This window comes from Agelaius phoeniceus, chromosome Z (assembly GCF_051311805.1).
Source record: "Agelaius phoeniceus isolate bAgePho1 chromosome Z, bAgePho1.hap1, whole genome shotgun sequence".
In the NCBI taxonomy this organism is placed as follows: Eukaryota; Metazoa; Chordata; class Aves; order Passeriformes; family Icteridae; genus Agelaius; species Agelaius phoeniceus.
Genome location: NC_135303.1, coordinates 48,841,154 through 48,865,174, shown reverse-complemented (window position 1 = coordinate 48,865,174; position 24,021 = coordinate 48,841,154). Strand labels below are relative to the sequence as shown.

Here is a 24,021-nt window from a genome sequence, read left to right as displayed (position 1 = left end):
CCTTGCACTTCATTAAACTCTATGAGCTTTGCACAGACCCACCAGCCTAGAGTGTCAAGGTCTCTCTGTGTGACATCCCTTCCCTCCAGTGTGTTGGCTGCCACCCACAGCTCAGTTTCAGTGGCAGACTTGCTCTCGATCCCACCATCCATGGGGCAAAAAAGGTGTTGAACAGCGCCAGTCCTGGCACTGAACCCTGAGGATACCACTGGCCACTGCTGGGACACTGAGCCATTGACCACAACCCTTTGAGTGTGACATCCAGCCAATTCCTCATCCACCTAGGGCTCCATCTGGCAAACCCACATCTCTCCAGTTTAGAGACAAGGATGTTGTGTGGAACAGTGGCAAACACCTTGCACAAGTCCAGATAAGCTCAGTCACTTTCATCCACCAACTTTGTAACACTACCATAAGCAGCCCTCACATTGCCTTTGAAACTGTTTTACTATATTAGAGAGAGCATATAAATTAATATTTGATTATTCTAATGATTCTTGTGCAGAATTAATTGTCTCTATTCAAATATTTTTTCTTTGTTTCCTTTTATTTTCTTTCTTTCTCTTATGAAATATGAAAATGCAACTGTATTGCTTTGGTATTATGTAGCCCTGACTCCTAAACTATTCTAGAGAAAAAAGATTTTCTTTCTAGATTTTACCCAAGGACTTCAAAGAAATGTGTCATTCATGAGAATATCAACTCTGATAATCTGGTTTTCCATAAATTGCCAGACCCTTAAAAATGGAAAAACTACCAATGACAGGGAAAAAAATGTGTGGAAATGTAAAACCACAAGGTAACTCAGAATTAGATTCTCAGATATAGATGTATCAGCCTTTGAAGACAAACACAGTAAAACATCTCCATGTTCCACACATACCATATAAGGATTTCTTTTTTTATTCTTCTTCTAGCAGTTGTCCTGAAACAAAAATTAATTCTATTACATTTAAAAGACACAGCATTTCTTTAGCCTTCTCATATTCACTTTATTAACCTTTACTTCTTGTTTACTGTATCACAAATATTTGCCCTTTGAGATAAAAGTCAGAGCACGTAATAATACCTGACATAATTTTTCTTGTTCCCTTGAGAATGTTTCCACTTTTCATTTGACAAGCCAAATGAAAATGCATTTTGTTTTTTTCAGAGAGTCTCTTTGTATGCCCATGTGTAATCAAACTACTGATATCAATTTAGTTTTAGAAGGTTTGCATGTCTAGGAAGTTTCATTTATCTCTTACCAAGAAACTAGTATTTCCATATAGAATTAGAAACTCTTTCAATCATTATATGAAATTAAGACAAAAATAGTTCGTGCATATAGATGATCCCACAAAAGATCATAATTTGAAGTTGCAAGTGAAGAAATGGAAAACAAGTGCTTGTTTTGCACATGCATCAATTCTGTTTATATAGGAAATTGCACACATATACAAATAGATGACCCAAATTAGCTGTTTGTTCACATGGGTGATGAGGCAAATAAAGGCCATAAAGCATAAATATACAGCTGCAACCATGACCATATTCAAATCAGGTATAGAGTTGCTTATGTATGATGTCCAATAGTCAATGTTTACATCATTTTTACTGCTTGACACATGTACTTTATAGTACTACCAGTATTGCTTTGTACTTTGATAACCGAAAAGAACTGATTCTGATATGAGGGCACTTCCACTTTTGTGTACATGACAATTAAAAAAACCTCCTAGATCAATCCGAATACTCAGAATATTTAGAAATATGAAATAATATTTCTTTGTGCATTTTTATGTTCAGCAGAAATCTGTCAATACTGCATCTGAAACTGCCTCAGCCTTTATAAAGTCTTGAAGATACTTTTTTGCTGGCACATTGAAATACAACAAATATACAGAATCAGGTACATCTATTTTGAGGAAAGGATGAAAATATTTCAGTTATCTGACAATCTGAGTAGAATTATTTATTCAGACTCAGGTATTATATTTGTACTCCATGAATGTGAATAGTTGAGTGTTTTCCTACCTGTTTTATTTGATGCAGAGAGGCAATAATCTTGATCCAAAATCAAGCTCACTCAATGCATCTAAGCAATATGCTAAAATTCAGTCATAGTCTTCACAGATGTTTATATAGAAAACTGTTATTTTCCATGGTAAATTATTGCTGATTTCCCTCATTTCCAATATGCAAAACTTTCTGATCAGCAGGCAAAGTTGCAGGGAAGCATTCTTGGCCAGACTTGGCATTAGCAATATTTTATCTAGCAATAGATCTGTCACTAGCAATATTCTATCATGATTCTTGCTTGTAGATTATTTAGGCATTACTTTATTAGTATTATCTGTAAATACATAAACTGACGTAATGGTTTTATTTAATTCCTTCTTCATGTCAGAGAGCAGAAGAGCAACAAATAAACACTCTCCCTTTCAGTGACCACCTTCAGGTGATTCATTTGGCTCACTTTAGCTGTGTGATTTAATTTTCAATGCTCAAGCTTGAAATAGATCTTGGGATTTCTAAATCTTTTTTTATTATCTGTGTGTTGTCTGCAGAACAGTTGGGGGATGTGTGTGACAAAGTGTCAACTTTCAGATTGTCCTCCACAGAGAAGACAGAGTATTCCAGAATAATACCTGGGATTTTTAATGGGAGCAAACCCCTCAGTTTCAGGGTTCACCTTGAGGATATCAAAAGCTGATACTGATCTGTCACACTTATGTAAAAGTTTGCCATCCATGTCTTCACACTGATATTTCTTATGGTGAATTACATATATCTTTAGATACTTCAAGGAAAATCCTTGGTTTATTTGGATAACATATGTATAGGCTGATTCTAATTTTACCTATTTAATTAATAAGAAAATACTTTATGTGGATGTATAAATAAATGGATGTTTCTGCAACGAGAGTGTACTCTGCTTAGTGCGTGGCAATTGCTGAGACTTTAAAGAATACATTGAAACCTTTTGAGTGTAGATGCAGGATTCCGTAAAATGCCCAGAAATGCCAACCTAATGTTTCAAGTTTGTGGATTTTTCTTAAATAGATTTCTAAAATAGTTTTGTTAAATGAATTATACTTTGTAGATTAAAGGGTGAATTTGATTTAACAATCACAGTTTGTTAAGCAGAAATAATGAGAAATGGCTGTACTACTTGTTAGATCTGGCTTTTCTTGCATAACAGAAGATTCTTGGATGTTCTCTTCAGCCCATTTCCTATCAACTCAGGTTTTAATAAATAACTTCTTAGTATTTATACATTTTATGTTCTACGCTAGCATATATATTATCCATGGCTTTGTGCAAATCAATCACTTTTTGTGGGATAGTGGTTTTATACTTTCTGATTTCACAAAGGAGCACTTTGAAGGAATACTAAAAAGCTATTCATATTCAAGTTCTCAATATTATATTTTTTAAATCCTATTCATTTTTCCTACGGGTACCCTAGTAATCCTCTAAAATCTTCTTAAGCAGGACATTTATAGCAGCTGAATCAAAGTAATATTATATGCTTAGAAACACACGGGATAAGAATTCTGAGACCTTAAATACCAACTAATGGATGCATAAACAAGAAGGAAAAAAATTCTAGTTTATGCTTAAGGTTTTTGGGTAGAATTGCAGGCATTTTGTATAATTCTTAATTGTACCACAGACCCCCTGGGTAAGTAATTTCATCTCTTTTTGTCTTTGTTTCTCCTCATCACAAGAGTTGATAAGATATGCTTTCTTCCTATACTTGTTGTATTTAATAATGACCACCCTTGACTTTAGAAACACCGTTACATTCACCTTGTATCATTCTGAGTAACCTGAACTGTAAATCATAATTCTGCCATTTATCTGACAGTTTCTACAGGATTTCTAATTATTTAAATTACTATTCTAAATCCATTAGGCAACAAAACACACACCATTCCTTTTGGGAAGATGGTATCAATTTCAGGTTTTAGAAGCAGTTTTTGAACCAAATTAACGTAGGGGTCTCATAGCTCTCTATTTGGGGGGAAAAAGCTCCAGTATGTGTCCATAAATTAAAATTAGTTATACCAATTAGGCTTCTATAGCAATAATGTGAATTACTAGCAAAATAAAGGAGAACCCTTCCCACAGAAAATAGGAAAGATAAATAACAAAATATTTAATAAACTTTGTTCCTATGGGCTTGCAACAAGGATTTAATAACATCTAGAACCAAGATAATAAAGTAAAATCATTAAAATTTTAACTCATTTCCTCATGTTTGAGGTCTCATTTAGTAATACATATAAGGAGTTTAATGGTCAAATTAGAAACATACTGAGAAAAATAAGCTTCTTTATGTAGAAATCAGTGAAAATTGTCTTTAGAACGATCAGCTTGAAGTATTAATAAACACTTTAATCTGATTGTAAGCATCTCTTTTGAATTTAAATAGTATTCCTAGTCTGCAATTCAATGGACTAGAATGGTGCAGAATTAAAAAAAATACTGTATATTTCTGGGTATGAAATTTAGGAGATGCATTTTTCCTGTGCATGCGTTCTTTTCCTAAATAGCTGAAAGAGTTGGTGCATAACTAGAAAGTTGGTGCAGAATACCAATATTAAATTCTGGAGTGAGCCATGTAAATAGGATAATAACCCCAAATATTCCATGGAAATGTGTCCTATGAACAAAGAAAAAAAGAAGAAAAGACAGGATGAGGCTTCTGAAAAGTTCTCTGAAGGATGCCTATTTTTTTCTTCTTTCTCTTCTCTCTACAGCATAAAGAGATAAATACTCTAATTGTAATAATTCTTGAGTTGCAGCCATGAACAAAAGCACAGGGATCAGGGAAAAACAGAGATGAAATTGTTCAAGCACTTGCTAGAACTATGTTGTCCAAACTTCCTGGTAAGACAGCTTCACTTTCATCCTTATTGGTGCTGCTGTTCTATACTGTGAACATTCTTGACTGAAAAAAATGAAAATGGGTTTTCTCTTCAACAAACTTACTCCTAACAAAAGTGCACTTTGGTGATCCTGATCTTACTTAATGAAAAAGAGCCTATATGTAGCATAAAAAGTTAAATCTTCTAATACTCAAAAGTTTTTTTTGTACTTTGGATGTTAAAAGGAGAAAAAATTTTAATCATAAATCATGGTTAATCAATGGAAGTTGTTGTATAAAGCATCACTGAGCATGAATTCTCATTTGTGCTTTGAACATCTTCACAAAGACATTTTGACTAGAGAATATAAAGCATCTATTATTATTGCACTTTTTTCTTTTAAGCTAAAGTGTTCTTTTGCTAGATATAGACAGGTGCTATGCAGCATAAATATTGGGACTTATAACTCAAATGCTTAAATAAATAAGATCCCAACCAGTAATCATTGTTAAGACTGATGCTAAAAAACATTCTGCAGGGACAAACTGCAGTGTTAGCAGGCTCTTGCCAGGTGCTCCACACTGGCCAGTGCTGCAAACCACTGTATCTGAAGAGATGTCAGAGCAGGTGGGTGGGATAAACCATTTAAACAATTAGATTAGATTGTGTTTGGCTCCTGCTGCCTTGCTGCCCTCGCAGGTGCAGCATGGAACACTTTGTCACCAACAGATCACAGCTCAGAAAAGCAGCAGGACAGAACCCCAGAATCCCAGGTTGTGGTAATTTCAGCTGGTGAAGCACCTACTTTTAGGATTTCCTCAGTTTCCCTAATCAGAAAATAAAACCTCTTGCACTTCAGAAAATGTTTCTTAGAAAAATGAAGTGCATGAAGATTGAGTTCAACCTGGGTTCAGCTCCTCCTCTAGCTGAGCTCTGCTCATTTCTCCTGTTTTCTGGAAGCTACTGTTTGATGAGCCCACCAACTGTATGGGAACAGGGAAGGGAGACCAGACTCCTGGAGTCAGAGCAAGCACTGGACATTTTGTGGAAAAATACTGAAAATCTCAGGGATGGATTCAGAGAAGCCAGTGGAACTATTCTTACCGAGTTCACTGAGTCTGGATGGCGACAAACACCAACCCTCTTCAATACATCCGTGTAAATCAAGGCAGGCAATCTTTTCACTGGCCCCTCTTATGGGTAATCATAAGTGAGATTTATGCAATTTAGGTGACATGAGTGTTAAAATTTTCTATCAGAAAATAAAATGTGATAAGATGCAAGGAATGTGAAATATAAGCTGTTCACCAGAAACATGGTATTCTCTCCAGTGGAACAAAAGTTGCATATTGTTGCTATGATACCTCATCAGGAAAATTTATTTGAGCAGTAGAGATGATTTTTCTAATCACTTAAGACTTCCAAATCCTTTTAGAAATACTGCTTTATGTTTCCAAATAGGCATTGCAGTAATATTGTACATTTGATACACAAGCAAGGCCAATACACTCACTCTCGTGTCATGTTTTTCTCAAAAATGCTTGCCCCTGTTTGCCTATAGGAATACTATTATTGGTTAGACCATAATTCTGAGGGCATTTAATTTTTTTCTGTTTTGTAGTATGTTTGAAAGGATGGTATCTAAACATTGTTTTCTGCATAGAACATGATGAAAAGCATTGTGACTAATAATTATTAGGCTGCATTATTCCCAACTACCCTTAATCACACAGTTAATAATTTTCATTAAATCCTTATGTTAGAAGTGTTAACGACATTGTAGTGAAAATCTTAATTGCCCTGAGGTGTATTATGTTTCTTTTCTTTAAGAGTTTCTGAATATTTGGGACATGTCTTATTATGCTCTGAAATAACTGAAAAGCAAAACAGAAAGTGGAAGTTTCTTTTGTATTACCCTGCAATTACACAAATTTTTCTGTTGCTTAGAATTTGAAATTATTGTCTTAGCAACTTATATGCCCATTATACACCAAGAGTTCTTTCACCCAGTCCACATAACCAGTGCAGGAAGAGTTCAATCTTCTGCTTTCATATTAGACAAATCCTTTAGCTTGTACTTTGCAGTGAATCACCAAATGCTCCAAGTTAATTTTAGAAAGGTGAGCTTGCATAGAGTCCATAAGTTGTTGCTGAAAATGCAAGATGAGTGTTTCCATACACAACTATGAATGAGTCCCAGCATATTTTATGGAGATCAAAGCACTTGTACGATTAGTTTATGTCTGTGGAAAGCAAAGGTTCTGATGATGACTCAAAAAAATGACAATGGGCATTTAGATGCTGAGGTGTGAATATAGACACCTGACTCAAAGCTCTCAATCACCCTCCAGATGCCCTTGATAAGGGAAAGCAGGGATCCACATTTCACTAAAAATATGATTATGCTCTGGTATCTAGACCTCCTCAGTCTCAAAGCTACTTTAGCAAACCTGCTTGCGAGCAACAAAACCATCAGTATTTCATTACATCCATGCTATTGGTTAGAAGTGTAGAGAAGATGTGCTGCTAATGTTTCTTAAAATAGAGCAGTTCAGAATAAATTAATTGGTACTGAGAGCTTCAGTCAGTAAAGCATTCTTTCAGTCAGTAAACAAAAGTAATTTTACAGTTGTAGCCATTTTACTAAAGCCAGATATAACTAATTCTGCTTTGAGTATAGGCAGCGCAGTTTGGGGGTTTTTTTTTGGTCACTCAGTCTGTGTCAGGCAGCTCTGGATCTGTCCATCAGGAGGGATCCATCCCATTAAAGCTTCACGATGGGTCACTACAGCAGACTCTTTCAGAGTTACCTTCTCTGTGCTAAGTACAAACAGAGCAGTGCACAGCTCCTGCACTGCGGTCAGAAGAGAATATACATGTTCTGCTTCTCTCTATGTTGTGGAGAGAATAATTCCCTGACATCTACCACTAGTATTCATTAGCCTTACTTCTGAGACTATTTCATAAACTCAGAGAACATCTATAAACGATGACTGAATGGAAGAACAGATTTAAATTCAGATAATCACTTTTTAAACATATATAATTTCTTACTGGATTTTCATATCAGGACACTTTTGTCTGTACTCCTGGGAACTTTTACAGATACTTAGTGATATTGATATTGAGCTTGGTTATGAATAAACTCTGGTGCTTGTCCCTCTTTTGATGGGTGCCATGTTTTATGAGCACAGTGAACCACTGCTAAATATTCAGTAGATGTGCCCTATACTTCAAATGTTCACTGTGCAATGGATAAATACTCCTATGCCAGGTGTCAGTCACAATTTTATATCCAGCCTCAAGGTACCAAGGGATTCTGACTGGGATTTCCTCCTGATGCAAAGGAAAGTGTTAAGAGCTCACCAGGGATTCTTATTGTAAGGATGTTTATATGTTGCACTTCTGGGAAGGGGCAATAAAATATTTGCCTTCTGTCTGTTAAAAGTGGTGAACACCATGGCAAAACTCTGCCTGTGTTAAAGATTAAACCCTGAATGGCTGTTTCTGCTACTGGACAAACTCCCTATTTCCTTTTTCTGTTAGGGAACTCCATGACACAGGCTTCAGTTGTGCCACCTGGAAAACCCTGTCTCAGTGGAGAAGTACTCCACTGCCTCTCTGAGAGTAGAACTGATTGTCATCTTGCTAAGAAGAGACTACTAGAATGTGGTAGAAAATGTGATCCCTGAGCTACAAAAAGCTGGAACTATTTTTTGATGGTTGGTCAATGAGATAAAAAGAAAGCTCTTTTGTTTTGTACATGGGAATGACAAAAGCTACTATACCATAGTATTATTACATCAAAATCTGTCTAAAATGACATTCTTATTGCTGTCAAACCATAAACATGCCTCTGTTTTCATCTATTAACAGCCATGGAAGAAGAGCATGGACACATGTGTGGTTTACTCTTTGCCTTATCCGGATTTGGAAGATCAGCTGGTCCAAAAGCCCACATTTTCATTTGGCCATCTTACCCATGGTATAAATCTGACTGCTTTTTGCTACTGACAAATTCCCACAAATATCAAAATATCAAAAGCTGAGATTGTTATATTGTTGAATACAAAACGTGGTATTATCCTGTGGAAGCAATCATTTCAAAAAAACAACCAGGAATAAAGGACAAGTGATCCAATTCTGATTTTGTGACAATGCTTTTAAGTCTTGTTTTCAGAATGCAGAGGGAACTCTCAAAAAAGGTAATGCTGGGTTTTTTTGAGTATGTCAGAAGACATGGAGAACATCTGTAGTAGTTTTCTAAATAATGAGGTTTCTGCTCTGTCGGCCAATGCAACATATCCTCTGAAGCCTTAGGAATCTTTGTACAAGATTCACCTCAGGATAGCCATTCTAGATGGCACGTACTGAACCTGACCTTTCTCAGCTTTAACTGGGAGACCTGTCCAGAGATATTAAAGAAAAAGCTGGCCCAAATTTGCTTTGTATTCCTTTCTCTGAAGGTAATTTGGAATTAAAATCTAAAATTCACACAGCTGACTGAAAAGTCAGCTGTGTGAAGCCAAGTCTTTTCCTGGACATCTGGTTGCAATCTGCTGCTATTCTTCAAGACAAAGACTTCTGGGCAGTAGAGAGAAAATGCTGAAACACAGTCCTTGTGGAATATGTGGTAGTCAGCACCTCCACAGCTTGAGCCTTCCAGGTCATTGCACTGCATCAGTCTCTGAGATAGGGTCATTCCCTTCATCTGTCTGATCTCTCTGGAGCTATTGTTTCCCGTTCCACTTTGAATATTGTGTGCTCAGTGCCATTTTCCCAGGTGTGTGGTCTAGAATGTTTCTGGCAGCAATATTCCAATTAAGGCTGAGGGCATCTTAACATAATTAGAGAGAGCTAAGTCTCTAGGTGTCCTCCTCATTACCACAAACACTACTTGCCTTTAAAAAACTCCTGCTGAGAACCTGAATCTCTGGCAGTCTTTTCTGCTGACCTTAGATCTGTTTGTGGAGAGTACACTGGGACACTTAATCCCAGGGCATGTTCATTTTAAATTCAGCAGCAGCAGGAATTTCGTAGAGAGGTTTGCTAGAGTGGTAGTGTTCAGTGGACACGTCTTCAAAGAACACCCAAGGGACTTTAATAAACAGGGCATGGCAAATTTTATCTTTGAAGTTGAACTAGGGCTTGAGATTATGTATTTAACACAGTCCTAAACATTCAATTTCTCCTGTTCAGAATCTTATGCACCCAATAACTAATGCAGAAGATTCTGTTTTTGTCACTTCCATTTCCTTCTACTCATTATTGTATACATATCCTATGTAAGAATAACATAATTTTGCCATGGGATTTTGACATTTGATTGCACAGAATTATATAATTGGAAACTTTCTGAACTAGCAAAAAACTGTGCTTCAACTCTGACTTCCTTATGGAGTCAAGGTATCTCAGCATTCAGAGTGCTGAAAAAATGCATTATTTAAACACAGGTCATATGTGGAGATGTTCACATTAACATGGGATGTTCACATAAACATGTTTTATATTGTCAGTTCTTCTCAACACATAATATGTGGTCTTTTATTTCCTTGTTATCTGCAAAGCTGTAGAAACTAAATTCCATTTAGGAAGGCGCAATCAGGTAATGGAAATTGCTGGTCCTCTTAGTTGGACACTGGACTAGAAGGACATGTCATCACCACACTATGCATAATTTAATTGTGCTTCAGATGGGCTGAACTTAGCTATGAATTCCAAGTACAGTTTAAGTATGCAGTGTTAAAACTAGCAAATTACATTCAGTAAAATATTCTGACTTTGTAGTGTCGTGGTCAAAAAAGTCACCAAGAGTCTTTCTGTTCCAACTTTTGTTTTTCCACAGGGATTTTTTACAGGGTATAAAAACCTCACTAACAATCCAAAAGTAAAACCAAATCAAAACAACAATAAAAAACAATGAAACAGCCAAACAAAACCCCACAACAACAGCAACAACAAAACCTCCAAGCCAACCAAACAAAAACCAATGCTCTAAATGGAAATACATTTGTTTGCTACAGAGTTCCAGAACATGGACCCTAGTTGTTCATATGTCAGGATGTCTCCCTTTTGTTTCCCCTAGATAAAAGGAAAAGGGAGCTATCATCTGCAATTTTGGATAGTCCTCACAGCCTGACAGACTCTATGGACATGCAAGGGTTAATTATGCAACACTCTAGTATTAACTACAAAGTGAAAAATCTTTACTTTTTCTTAGCAGTACTTTTTCTGTATACAATCAAACTGACAGTGCTACCCAAATAAAAATGCACTCTTAACTACTAATCATATGCCTTCTCATAAGATCATAAAAACTAGTGAAAGATTTTCATCAGAATTATTTCTAACTAAAATGAAATTCAGGATAATATTGGTACATCTATTTTTAGAGTTCTCTGTGACTTTGACCTTATCTCTTCCTTCATGAACTTCAATATTTTATGCTGAGTGGATTCTGGGTTTCTGATTGGCTTTCCTTGTCTGTGACATTTTAATGATTGTTTTCACTTTTTGACGTTCTTTTCAGTGTCTGTGTCCTGAGGATATTCTATTGGTTTATGGGATGCTTTTGACTGCAAGTCCTTGGGATAATGACAGCACTATGTGCTGGTTTTGAATGGGTTAGGGTTAGTTTTTTTCAGTCCATCAGGTATGGCGCTGTGTTTTGGATTTGTGCTGAATACAGGGATGATAACATAGAAGTGTTTTTGTTATTTCTCAGCAGGGCTTACACAGAGCCAAGACCTTTTCTGCTTTATCCTACTGCCAAGCTGGTGAGGAAGCTGGGAGTACATAGGAGGCTGGGGAGAGACCCAAGCTGACCAAAGGGACATTCCAGACCCTCTGACATCCTGCTCAGTGTTTCAAGCTGCGTGCAAGAAGGAGGAAGGAGGGGATGTTGGAGATGATGGCATTTGTCCTTCCAAGTCCCTGTGAGGCCTGAAGGGGCCCTGCTGTCCTGGAGATGCAAAACACCTGCCTGCCAATGGGAAGTGGTGAATGAGTTCTTTGGGGTTTTTTGCTTGTGTGTGTGGTTTCTGCATTCCCTGTGCAACTGAATTATTCTCCACCTGTGAATTTTCCAGCTTTTACCCTTCCAGTTCTCCGCCCAGTCCATCCTGCTGGTGGGGCATTAAGCGAGAATGGCTGTGTGTGGTGCTGGGTTGCTGACTGGGGTTAAACCACAACTCACAGCCACAGACGATTCCTCATCTACAGAAATGAATCTATTGGTCCCAGAGACTTACTTGGAACTGCAGAGGACATGTGGAGCTGATCTGCAAGTGTAACTTTCAGCACTTTATAACCAGAGCAGGTACCTGCCAATGACAGATAAGGATTTCCTTGAAATTCCATTTTTCTTATCAAAAACTTCATTTGTTTGAGCTGGAAAGTGAACATTTGAATGCATGAAAGATGAAATCTAAACCTTTCCTGAGTGAAAGGTTTAATCAGTGTGTACTGACATCGAATCATTGAACCTCAGAATTACAGGATTATAGAATGTTTGGGGTTGGAAGGGACCTTAAAGGTCATCTAGTTCCAAGCTCCCTGCAAGAGAACAGATTGCTCAGAGCACCATCAGAAATGGCCTTGAACACTTTCAGGGGTAGGACATCTACAAGTTCTCTGGGAAACCTGTTCCAGTGTCTCACCACCCTTACAGCAAAGAATTTCTTTTTAATATCTAATTTAACTCTCTTCTTGTAGTTTAAAACCTTTCCCCCTTTTTCTACCACAATCTGCCCCACTATAATGCTGTACTTCATAGATTTCAGAAATCTCTACCGGAAACACCATCAAGACTATTTTTTCTCCCCCACAATTTAAAAAACATTATAAGCAAGCTTTTTTTGCATTTTCTTTTGCTTTTTATGCTTTTTTCTCAATGAGAAAGGTTTTTCTGTTCCTTTTTGACATGAAATTTCTGTGTAAAGAACTTCCCAGTCCTATTTGTTTGCAAAATAGCTGAATGTACAGCTTTAACCTTGAGGGAGGCAAACAATTAGAGGATATTGAGATTTCTAAGGATGCCTTCCCATTTTTATGTTCTATCATTGAATGTTAATAATGAAAATTTTTGGAATGCAACGTCATGTGCCTGAAAGCCGAGAATGTCACAGATATGATCTTTAAATTTATTTTTATTAGAACTCACTGTACCGTGTCATGTTTATTTCCCCTTTCTGGATGTTGTATATGTTGTATAACCATGCAAATTATTTCACCAAAAATAATTTTCTATAGAGGAAATGGATACTCCTAAAGGCAGAGTGCCATATTGCTGTCATTGGTCTGGAATTTAAACCCTGTTTTCTCTCATAAATGGATGTAAAAATCCAAGAAGATATAGTGTCTGTAAGAGTTAAGTATGTGTTCTGAAAATCAAATAGTTGAATTTTCTCTTTTTTTCAATAATATCTCTTTTTAGAGTTTTCCATCATAATGAATGAATGTTCTTTACTAGCACTCAGTTATTTTTTCCTGCATTCTAATTGTATTTGGGTTTTTGGGGTTTGTTTTGTTTTGTTTTGTTGGGTTTTTTTTGTTCAACACATTTTTTCCTTCAGTCAGACAAGTCTGTCTGGTCTGTGTCAAACCTATGTTTTACTTGGTAAGGTCTCCATCAGTTCCTTCCATTAAATAAAAATCTACAGGGGCAGTGTGTTGACAGCCTGTGTAACATCTCAGAGGATTCTGTTCACAAAATAAATTCTCTATGTGTTGAAGAACTCGTAAACTTTCTTTTCCAAAATTGTGTCTGTTACATGATCAAGGTATTCACAATATTAAAATAACTGTGCCATGATTAGGACTTTGATTGCTAATAATGATCATGATTATCACCATAAAGATTCTTTTTATTCATACTTAATCAGCTAACAATCCTGACATTTTGCTTTGTCACATGAAAGGTGGGGTTTTCAAGTGATTGAGATGACTAGATTCATTTATATGCTAGATATTAACAAGGAGTAATAAATATGCAAATAATTTCTTAGGGAAACTGAATTCTCTGTTATTGGAAGTTAAGATTAAGCACCTTTTGAAAGCACTTGAGACACAGCCACTCGTAGTCCCGTACTTGGACTGAGAAAAATGGTGTGAATATTTGTATGATTAACAGACTTGACAAGGATTCAGAGTCAGAGATCTGAAGACCATCTGAAATGGTGTCAGGAAGCAGTTGTGATGGAGTTTAGCTTTAACAGCTGCAGTATCAAACAAACTCAAGATGCTTTTCTACTGTGGCCAGTGCAGAGCCCTTTGTATTCTCTACATTCAATAAGAAAGAAAAGGAGAGAAAAGGAGGCAGCATTCTGAGCACATGCTTTCTTACTTACATTGAAACCTGGATTTTCATATGTTGCATGTCCTTTCTCCCTTAGTCTCTTTGTCATCAAGAAAAGAAAAAAAAACCCAAAAACCTAGAAACCCTTGTTTAGCATCTAATTCCAAACTGGGTATGTAATTTTGGAAAGCCTTTCAGCCAGAGGATCACTGCTCAGCCCAATCCCTTAACCCAGATGTTACCTCACCAAGTGTTTAACAGAGTTCTAAATTTTTGTTCTAAATTCTGCCAAGAGGAGCCTCTTCCCTTACAAAAGGGAAGGCATTTCAGCCTTCAAACCCTAAATGTTTTGCCTTTATTTACTTCTGTAGGGATTTCTCAGTATTTGGGGATTTCTCAGTATTTAACATTCTTATTGTCTAAAATCCCAGATTAATCCTGTTCTTCATTACCTTTTTCTGATTTATAGCATCCTCTTTTCCTAGGCACTTGGTAATTCAGAATAATGGATTTAGATCATGATCCCCTACTTCTTTATTGTCATCAATACTGAAAAGTTAATTTCAAATGAAAGACGTATGCAACCTCACTGTAATATAGAAATATTTGACATTCACTGTTGGAAGTTACACAGCTGTATTTCTCATGGTGGCAGATAAATTAGAAAACTTGCAAGACAAAAATTGACCTCCAAAACCAAAGAAAACACAGACTTTCATGTGTGTATCTAGATATGCTAACTCATGAGTCAGAAGTAAATATTATGTTTGATTATATTAATTGTTCTTTATGTTTGACAAATAAACCGGGGCAGATTCTCATTTTATTGTGCTGAATATTTTTATTGCAGAGACCTATTGTGCCTTCTGGGAAATAAGGTGCTCCTCAGCAAGGTAAAGTGCACAAGGACCTTTACTATCATGTTCTGTGTTACCAGGGGACAGTAACATTCCATCATTCCTTGTGTAACATTTCTACAAGTGCTTGGATTTTGTGGGTTAGTTTCTTGTTGCCCTTTAACTTGTGCAATAAGTTTGGGATTTTTTCCTTCTCTTGGAATTAAATACAACACGACACTAACTGGTGATGCCACAAGGAGCTGTGAATCAATATGTCCCAATATTTCAAGTGTACTATAATTCTCAGGAAAATCTTAGATTGGTTCACACTTTATTCTGCAATGTTCTCAATGTACAGTAACCATTTTTCTGTGCTATTTTACACTGTTTTTTCTACAAATTTTGTGTAACAATGCTATTGCCTTTCAGAAGGCCAAGTGATAAGTGGATAGCAAAAGGATCTGCCTCATATGCGACCTGAAAAAGTAATCAGCAAGTAGTTTAAGTCCAGTGTGATGAGTTGTAAATTGCAATTTGAGTTTTAGGGCATGTCTATACGGGACAATCTAACAGTAGAAAGTCATGGCCTATAAATGGATTTTTTTTTAATTCTATCAACTTTTACATATGAAAAAAAGTTATTTAAACTAATTTTTCACTGTTGTTTTCAGATAGTTTCCATCCTCATTCTGATCTTAAGGTCTATGCATCTAGTTGAAAACACTCTTATAGAACAACTCATTTAATGTAAGGGAGCAATGCTTTGCATGAGGATGCTAAGTTATTTTGACTGTGTGATTTAACATTAGCTTTTACCTTTTTTATCCTGTCACTGAAAATTACTTTCAAAAATGCTTTTCAAGCAAAAATATTAGTGGTCCTTGAACAAGTGCTCCAAAGTTCATTTAGCATCCTTTATCACAAGTTGCAGAAATAATGGGATATTTAGACTTTTAACTAATAGAAAAATGAAATTAGTATTTCAGCTGCTGTCCAAGAGAAGAGCCTGGTATAACTAACCCAAACCTCCAGAATGATTCTGCTCTTCAATGAGGTTTTTCTGTTAGGAAAAACCCTCCTGAATTACATTCTATACTTCAGCAAGGACAATTTTGTAAGCAGAAACAGCAGAAAATGCACAAGAGAAATCACCAGGTATTGGCAGTTTTCTCTGCAGGCTTGGAAAGAGTTACTTAGTGAACACTGCTTCTATCAAGAAGAAGAAGAGATCTCTCTGAAATATGGATAGAATTAGTGGGGGATTTTACCATTGTTACCACTTGGAGCTGCACAGGGAACTGAAGTAACCAGGAAAACTGTGTGAAATATAAAACAGGTCACTGTAGTCAGGGCCTTCTTAGGCTGACCTCCTTAGGTGCTTTTTTGAACACAACTCCAAGAAGTATGATAAATCCATGGTTGTGATGATCTAATCTTACTGCTGCAGAGGTTTAACATTCAAAATAGTGAAGTCTCCATTTAAAGCCAGGTATCACCACCTAGTAAAGGCCATAGTGGAAAAGATGAGTTTCCTTTAAGAAATAGTAGCATATTCCATCCATAGAACTACCAGCTTCACCATCCATTTTAGATGGAAGTACTTCCTGTTGAGTAAAATCATGATCATATTCTTTCTCTAACGATGATGGTGTAAAGGATCCTATCATGCAGATAGGGGAAATCTTAATTTTTTACTAACCCTGGAAGAACAGTAAGTTGAAAGTCAGCCAGAGAAGAAAATAGATTGTTATTTTCTTCTAGTAAACATTCAGAAAAGTGTTGTGTTACTCCAGAGGGGAAAGGTGTCTACAAGAGATCATGTTCTTTCGTATTTCTCCTGTGATCAGTAGGGAAAATAAAATCATGCAAAAAAGGTGTCACTCCCACCCACAGTACTGGGTAGAAAAAAGCTGCTATTAAGAAAAGCGCTTTTTTCCCTCTCTCTTCCAGGAAGTGGCATAATTCAATTATGTTTTATTAACATATAGACATTATATTAGAGAATATTTAGGGACAGAAAATTGATAATAAGCATTGATACATTAAAGTTGAGCAAAATAAAATTAGTCTTTTATACACTCCTTTTAACAAAGCCTAGTGATCACATAGAAAGGAAACTTTACTAATATAATTTTCAAAAAAATACTACTTCAGTGTAGTAGTAGACTGGATGGGAAATCTGAGCCAAATTAAATCTATGGACCATTTCCTAGATATTATGGAGCCACAGGGTTCTGCCTTAATTGCACAGAGTTAGTTAGTATTAGGTTGGCAACTGTGTTCCAAGAAAGCAGTGATATTTTAAACTAAGTAGACTTTCAAGATGACAATAACAGTTAAGCAAGCATTGTAAATTACATAGATGATTGTCAGCAAGGAGAAAGAAATTTCTTTCCAATGTCAAAATCAATATTTCCTAATTTAAATTTTAAAAAAAAGACCCAAAATTATTTTCTGGGAAAGATACAGTCTTAACAAATTTACCAAGAAAGCATTCCAGTCATTGTGCTAGCTTGAGCTAATATGATGACGGTTTATTTTCATAAATACAATATACAGCATCATGAGACTGTGGAGATACATCTTTCAAATCTGAGAAGTGAATGTCACAGCCACACCAAACAATAATTATAAAACACAGATATACTGAAAACAATAAAATTATGCAAAAAATTATAGTCTTTAATGGTCATTTAAATTAACGATATCCAAAAGTTCACAAATTCAAAGTAACACATTGATACTAGTGTTAACTTGTAATAAATATATTATAGTATCGTAATGTATTGAATTCTTGTATATCACTTACCACAGATCATGACATAATTACATGTGGCACTAGTCTATGAAATAAGTAATGGAGTTCAATACATTTACTATTCAGTAACTACAATCACTAACATCAGGAATAATTATGTCCTGAAATTATTTTAATCCCCTTCTGTGTATGTTAGCACATGTAAGTACACTTCTCTATTTGAGTTAAATTATCTAGTAAAATTACTGGCAATATTCACTTTTTGATTATCATGCTCATCTTTGAAAACCTTATGCAAAATCCTTTGAAACAGCCTCTATAAAATTTGGAGCAGACATGAGTATTGTGAACGTGCAAATGATGGCAAAAAGGGTAAATGCAACCAGACATAATCTGTCTATGACAGCAGCTGCAAACTTCCATTCACTGCAGATCTCTTCACCCTCATCTTGTTTCCTGAACCGCATCGCTATGAACTGGACTTCCTCCAGGATCTTCACCATCACTGGAAGAGTGTCCATTAAAGCTTTCTTTTGCACAAGCTCAATATCTTCTGCTAAGGGGCAGGTCATCTTCCCACCTTTGCTGCCGAGGTCGTTCTGCTGTGGGCAGCAGGGGCTCTCCATGGCGTGGTAGCTGTAGATGGTGTTGCCGTTGCTGGACTGGTGCCCGGGAAGGACGTTCACTTCCATGCTGTTCACGCTCAGCTGCTGCTTGGAATAGCTGTACTTGCAAGAGAGGGGCTTTATGTTTTCCCCAGGTTTTTTCATTCGTAAAAACCAAGCACACCAATTCAGCAGGATGACACGGACCTGAAAGAGAGTTACCGTGGCAGATATACGGGACACTCTTCATCATTTAAAATGTTTTTGTGACTATTATAGTTAGTCTGCACAGTTTCTTAGAAATACTGATGGATTTCTGTGTTCTCCAGCTATCTGCTTTCAAAAGGTTTATTTGAGGGTCTAGCCTTCTACTAAGGATAGCCCTTTTTTGGATCTGTCTTGAACATAGGGATTTTCAATGCCCACTTAGCTTATAAAGCAAAAGAGATGTAAAATCTTACTTTACAAAATGGTCCTCAGAGACCTATCTTTATTAAATACTTTGAGACGTCTGCAATTGAGCAGACAGCCCAAAATTGGCTGCATGGTTTTCAAATACTTCTCAGATTCTAAGGAAAGAGATACAGTTAAATATTTTTGGGTGTCAATGTTTAGATTTTGCTGAAAAAAATCACTATATGACAGATTCTAGAACATTTCCCATCCCCATTGCTATTGTTTCCATCTAAATAAAAGACCTTGGTTGGGTTTTCATGGCTTTTTGAAAGTTATTTTATACTTCTTTGAGGAGTTCAACTACAGCAGGCTTTTTTTTTCAAAAGAGTAAATCAATTACATTTAGCAGTTCAAAATCTAAGTGCCGCTATTAACTGCTGTCATTTTCCTGTGTGCTGGTGCATCACGAGATGCTCTGACGTGCACATGGCAGATTGTGCCTCATATGCTTCTTGTCAAGGTCATTAAGTGAGCTAACTCCGGAGAGTGCTTCCAGAAATTTTTTCCAGTGAACTGACCTTCAGATGTTTGGTCTGAGCCTGAGCCTGCTAGAATTCCTATTGGTAACATATAAGGCAGGAAAAAAGGCTGTGGATTCAGTAACGTCTTGTGTGAAGAGCAGCAAACTAAATTAGCAAAATCTTGTTATTATGAGATCCTCCAGGTGTTATGCATACAAAAAGGGCATTTACAATGCACTTGAGAGGGACCCTCCACGCACACAGGACTCTTTGATGACTTTATTATCCTGGTTGCAAGCCAAATAATCTGACATCAAGGAGAAAAGAGATGTGGCCTCTGGTTTTCCCTTTGAGCCTTGACTCCCAAGGACTCCCTGTGTAGTCCTGCTTACTTTGGTCATGTTTGACTTGGGACCACACTTTGACTGCAAAGATGTTTTAGATGCAGGAAAAGTTGACTCCTGTATTTGCACAGTACAGATACAGGAATACAGGAAGGGGGAAATTACAGCCAGCACTTGGAGCTACTGCTGTAATGACAAGCATAATTTCAGAAAGGAGGAAGCCTAAGGAATCACAGATAGGAATAGTAATAATAATAGCCAAAACCAATGACCAGTGAAAGGCAGTTACACAATATTTTAGTTCTGCAATATGAGCTCTTCTATGTCACAGTTCTGTACCATTTTCTGTGAGCCACTTTGCTTCTCTCTCTCTAGTCAATGTTTTGTTCTTCATCATTGTCATGGTTTTGGCTGGAATAGAGTTAATTTTTCACCTAGTAGCTGGTACAGCATGGTGTTTTAGATTCAGTATGAAAATAATGTTGATAAAATACTGATGTTTTGGTTGTTGGAAAGTAGTGCTCACCCTGAATCAAGGACTTTTCAAATTCCTGTGCTCTACCAGTGAGCATGTACACACAATGCCATGAGGAAGCATAGCCAGCACAGCTGACCTGAACTAGCCAGAGGGATCTTCCAAAAGGATATAAAGTGTGGGGAGTTGGTTGGAGGCTGTCAATTGCTTCTCCAAAACAGGCTATGCATCAGTCAGCAGGTGGTGAGCAATTGTTTAGTGCATCACTTGTTTCTCTTGCATTTTATTACTCTCTGTCATCATTGCAGTTGTTATTTTTTATTATTGTTACTCATTATTATAATTAATATTATTCATATTATTATATTGTATTCTGTTTCAATTATTGAACTGTTCTTCTCTCAACCCACTAAGTGCTGGAGTTTTATTCTCACCATCACAAGGGAAGAGAGCTGGGATGTGAGCAAGTGGCTGTCTGGTACTTAAATGCCAGCTAGATTTAAACTATGAAAGTTCCTGAAAGACTGTTTTCCATTATTCATATTATTTTGCTTTAAATATTTCATTATTTTCTCCATAGTCACCACAAACAAATAATTACCCGTAGTGTTGCAGCCTAAAAAACTGATTCTGCCTTTAATTGAACTTACTTAATTATAATGTGCTCAGACTGCTCATGGACACAAAATGGGACAACATGGAACAAAATAAAGGTCTTAATTTCTAGCAATGTGTCAACAGTGTCAGTTGCAAAGGGGAGAGAGAAGTTAATTCTATAGGAATGTGAAATTCCAAAACACTTAGTCAGACAAACTTTCTTATTAGAAAATGTTAATATGTCTGCCTTAACTCTGAAAGGATACATGAGGTGAAAAAGCACTTTTATATAGGAATGCTGCTTTTCCTTCAAGACAGAGTTTTTATTCCTTAGGGAAATTACTTTTATAACTACAGTCAAACCCATTTCCCATAGAAAAATAAATACCCAGAAGACAGTAACACAGCTTTTAATTAGCTTGGATTTCAAATGCCCTATTTCCTTGAAAACACAGACACTCAGGCATCAATCTGTTCTTGTCATAACAATTAATTCAAGAGACAGCTGCAGCATACAGGTTTTTGAATTACAGCTAAGTATGAAAATATGAATCTACACTTTCACCTGCATTTTCATATATGGAATTCTATGAAGGAAGTACGCAGGTACAGCTGTCTTTAGAGGTCAACAACCCCTCTGTGAGCCTCTCCTATCTATGATACAACTATACTGCTAGCTTCCATCACAGCCACCAGCCTGGCCTAGCCCAGAGCAGACAGTCTCTAGTTAAAGCTCTCTTGATAAGGGACATCTGCACCTAGGAGAACTGTGCATGTCCAGGTTTGAACCATATCAACAGAGAAGCCTGAAACGTAACAAACCTGCTTTAAGCACAACAAAGAGCCAGAGTTCTCTTGCCTTTTCCCACAAAACCCCTTCTTCCCTCAGTGCTTGGTCTCTCTATACCTCTTTATCATGAAACACTCTAGGCTGTCAGTAGAGAAAGGTCAGTTGAGCTGTAGTCCATACCTGATGTTATCCACTCCCAAACAGCTCCTTAGCTGGGCCTTTAGTGTTTTTTTCCATGCTAGCTCAGCAGACATTATCAAAAGTGTCCATCAGTCAGCAGCTCTCATTTCTCAACTGAGTAGCCAACAAATGCCCTGACTGAACACCTTGGATTTAAGTTCCTCTCTTGGAAAAAGCTAGTTTGTAAGTCATCAAAGATTAACAGAAAGGAAGACACAATTCTAAGCAAGGGTATAAGGAAAGTGAACACCTACAGAGAGGATAAACACTGACAGGCACTCTCCTCCCTCTTCTATTGCAAAGTGCAAGCACAGACCCTTTGAGAGACAGGCGGGAAAAAAACTGCTCAACTCTAAATGGTTTAGGAAGCAGCTGTGTTTAGGAAATGCATCCATTCAAATCTTCTGGGTCTGCAGAAGCTCCCATACATGCCAAATTGTCCAATGCCTCTCCCTGCAACTGACTCCAGCAGACAAATCCATTTAAGCAGGAGGTGAGAACAATCCTGCAACAATATCCAATTAATCAGGGCTAGAGTTTGCAATAAGCTGACGCCTGGCTCTGACATGAAGAGAACATTGTGGGAAGTAAGTAAATGGTAAGGGCAGCAGCTGGTACTGGAAATGCAGAAAAATGTAATGCAAAAAATTTTCTTCTTTCTTAAGTTACTTCTTCATTTCAGTTTTTTTTTTTTTTTACTGAGCAAAAGTCATTCAAAGCGTCTGTAAGAAACACCTGACATAGGTGGACAGGCAAAATTGAAAAAAAAAAAAAAAAACAACCCCAAAACAACAACACAACAACAAAAAGAATAGAGACTAACACAAATTCTAACAACTGAGCCTTGGCCATAGCTTGTAGAGTATAAGTGCCTACTTTTATGGGGTCAGCCTCTTCCCTACACACTTGGCATTCACACTTTTCCTCCTGAGATCCCTCAGCCCTGTCAACTTGTCTGGTCTACACCTTTTACAGTCTATCATCTGCACTTCCCAGTTATGCTTTCCAGAGTTTTTGCTTCCTGATGGCATGTTGTGTAATGTATGCCAGTTCAGCTGTCAGGCCACTGAACAAGGTTTCTGCTGAAGGAGAATTTGCCACACACTGTGTTTCCAGACAAAAAAACATGAGATTGGTAGAGAGCAGGAGCTGACTTGCAGGGCCTGTGAGGAGGACTAACATGAGGCATTGCGTCTGGGCTCCTCAAAAAGCAATAAAATGGGTTCTGTTACACTGTGGCAGACTCTGTCCATGAGGATATCTGAAAAATGTTTCCCATATTTGTGCCCTCAGGTTTTGCCTACAAGCAGGTTCATCCAGAATTCACATTCTCTGCTGCCTTGAAAGTAAGAGGATTTTAATCATACAGCACTTTGGGAAATTATTGGGAAATGTCAGGATGATTGTGTAGCATGAAAAATGTGGTGAACAAGATATCAGAGGTTGTTGTGCAACCAGTCTCCTACAAACAGGGTGGTAGATAGTTGACTGTGACTATCTGCTTCTGCTTTTATCCTTTTTCATTCTCTGAACACAAGCATACCTTGCCTATCTTAAAATCTTTTAAATTGATAGAACATAATTTTCTTTTAACTTGAAAATCTAAAGGAAACATTCCATTTGAAAGCCAGCTGGCATTGGTGCCAGACCTCTCTGGGCTGACAAAGTCTGCTGCTGCAGAGAAAAGAGGGTTCACAGGCTAATGCACTGGGAATAGATCAGATGGCAGCAGACAAACTGCCCAGTAGAGACTAGTGTTTGTTTAGCACATTCTGTCAGTACTGCTGTCCGCAGGATAAGAAATTAAAGGTCTGCACTTGCAAAGTGGGTGGTGAATGAGGTAACTTTGTAGTGACTCAACCACTCCATCATAATGTTGAAAACAAAGGCCAAATAGGAGGAACTATTTTAATGGAGGAGAAACTGGTTCTAGTGGAAAAGCACATTTAGTATGCTTGCTCTTTCCCTTCAATTGCAAACAAAAGCATCAACTATGCTGTTTGCAACTGACTCTTCAAATTAATGGAAAACTACTTCTGCCTCTCACCTACAACAAGTTAATAAGTTTACTGTAGCTTTTAGACAATTTTCTTTTCTTTCAGTAGTAACCTCCGGAATGTTTCTCACCAAAGCTGCTTACCCATTTGGGCATCTTTCCTGCTTGGGGGTCATGATGGTGAAACTGCAGAACCAGCACTGTTACCACCACAGACAGACCAACGATGACCATGATGCTAGCGAAATACTGAGCTGCAAGCAAAAGGAGGACTTGGTTACAGAGGGGGGGAAATACAAGGAGCACATAATATTCCTTGGCTATGCCTCAAGATCTACACATGAGAAGCACTGCATCACAGCAAACCAG

General features: G+C 37.2%; 1 protein-coding gene across 2 annotated transcripts in view; it reads right to left on the bottom strand.

The window, feature by feature from the left end:
- Positions 1–17,503: 17,503 nt before the first annotated feature.
- LOC129133157 (neuronal acetylcholine receptor subunit alpha-7-like) overlaps positions 17,504–24,021 on the bottom strand; it is a 64,444-nt gene continuing 57,926 nt past the window's right edge. For both annotated transcript variants that reach the window (XM_077171676.1, XM_077171677.1), the window contains exons 9-10: positions 23,797–23,906; positions 17,504–18,560 (exon numbers count right to left, since the gene is read on the bottom strand). In XM_077171676.1, the coding sequence (XP_077027791.1) occupies positions 18,039–18,560; positions 23,797–23,906 (632 nt within the window). In that variant the 3' untranslated portion in view covers positions 17,504–18,038. The remainder of the gene's footprint in view (positions 18,561–23,796; positions 23,907–24,021) is intronic.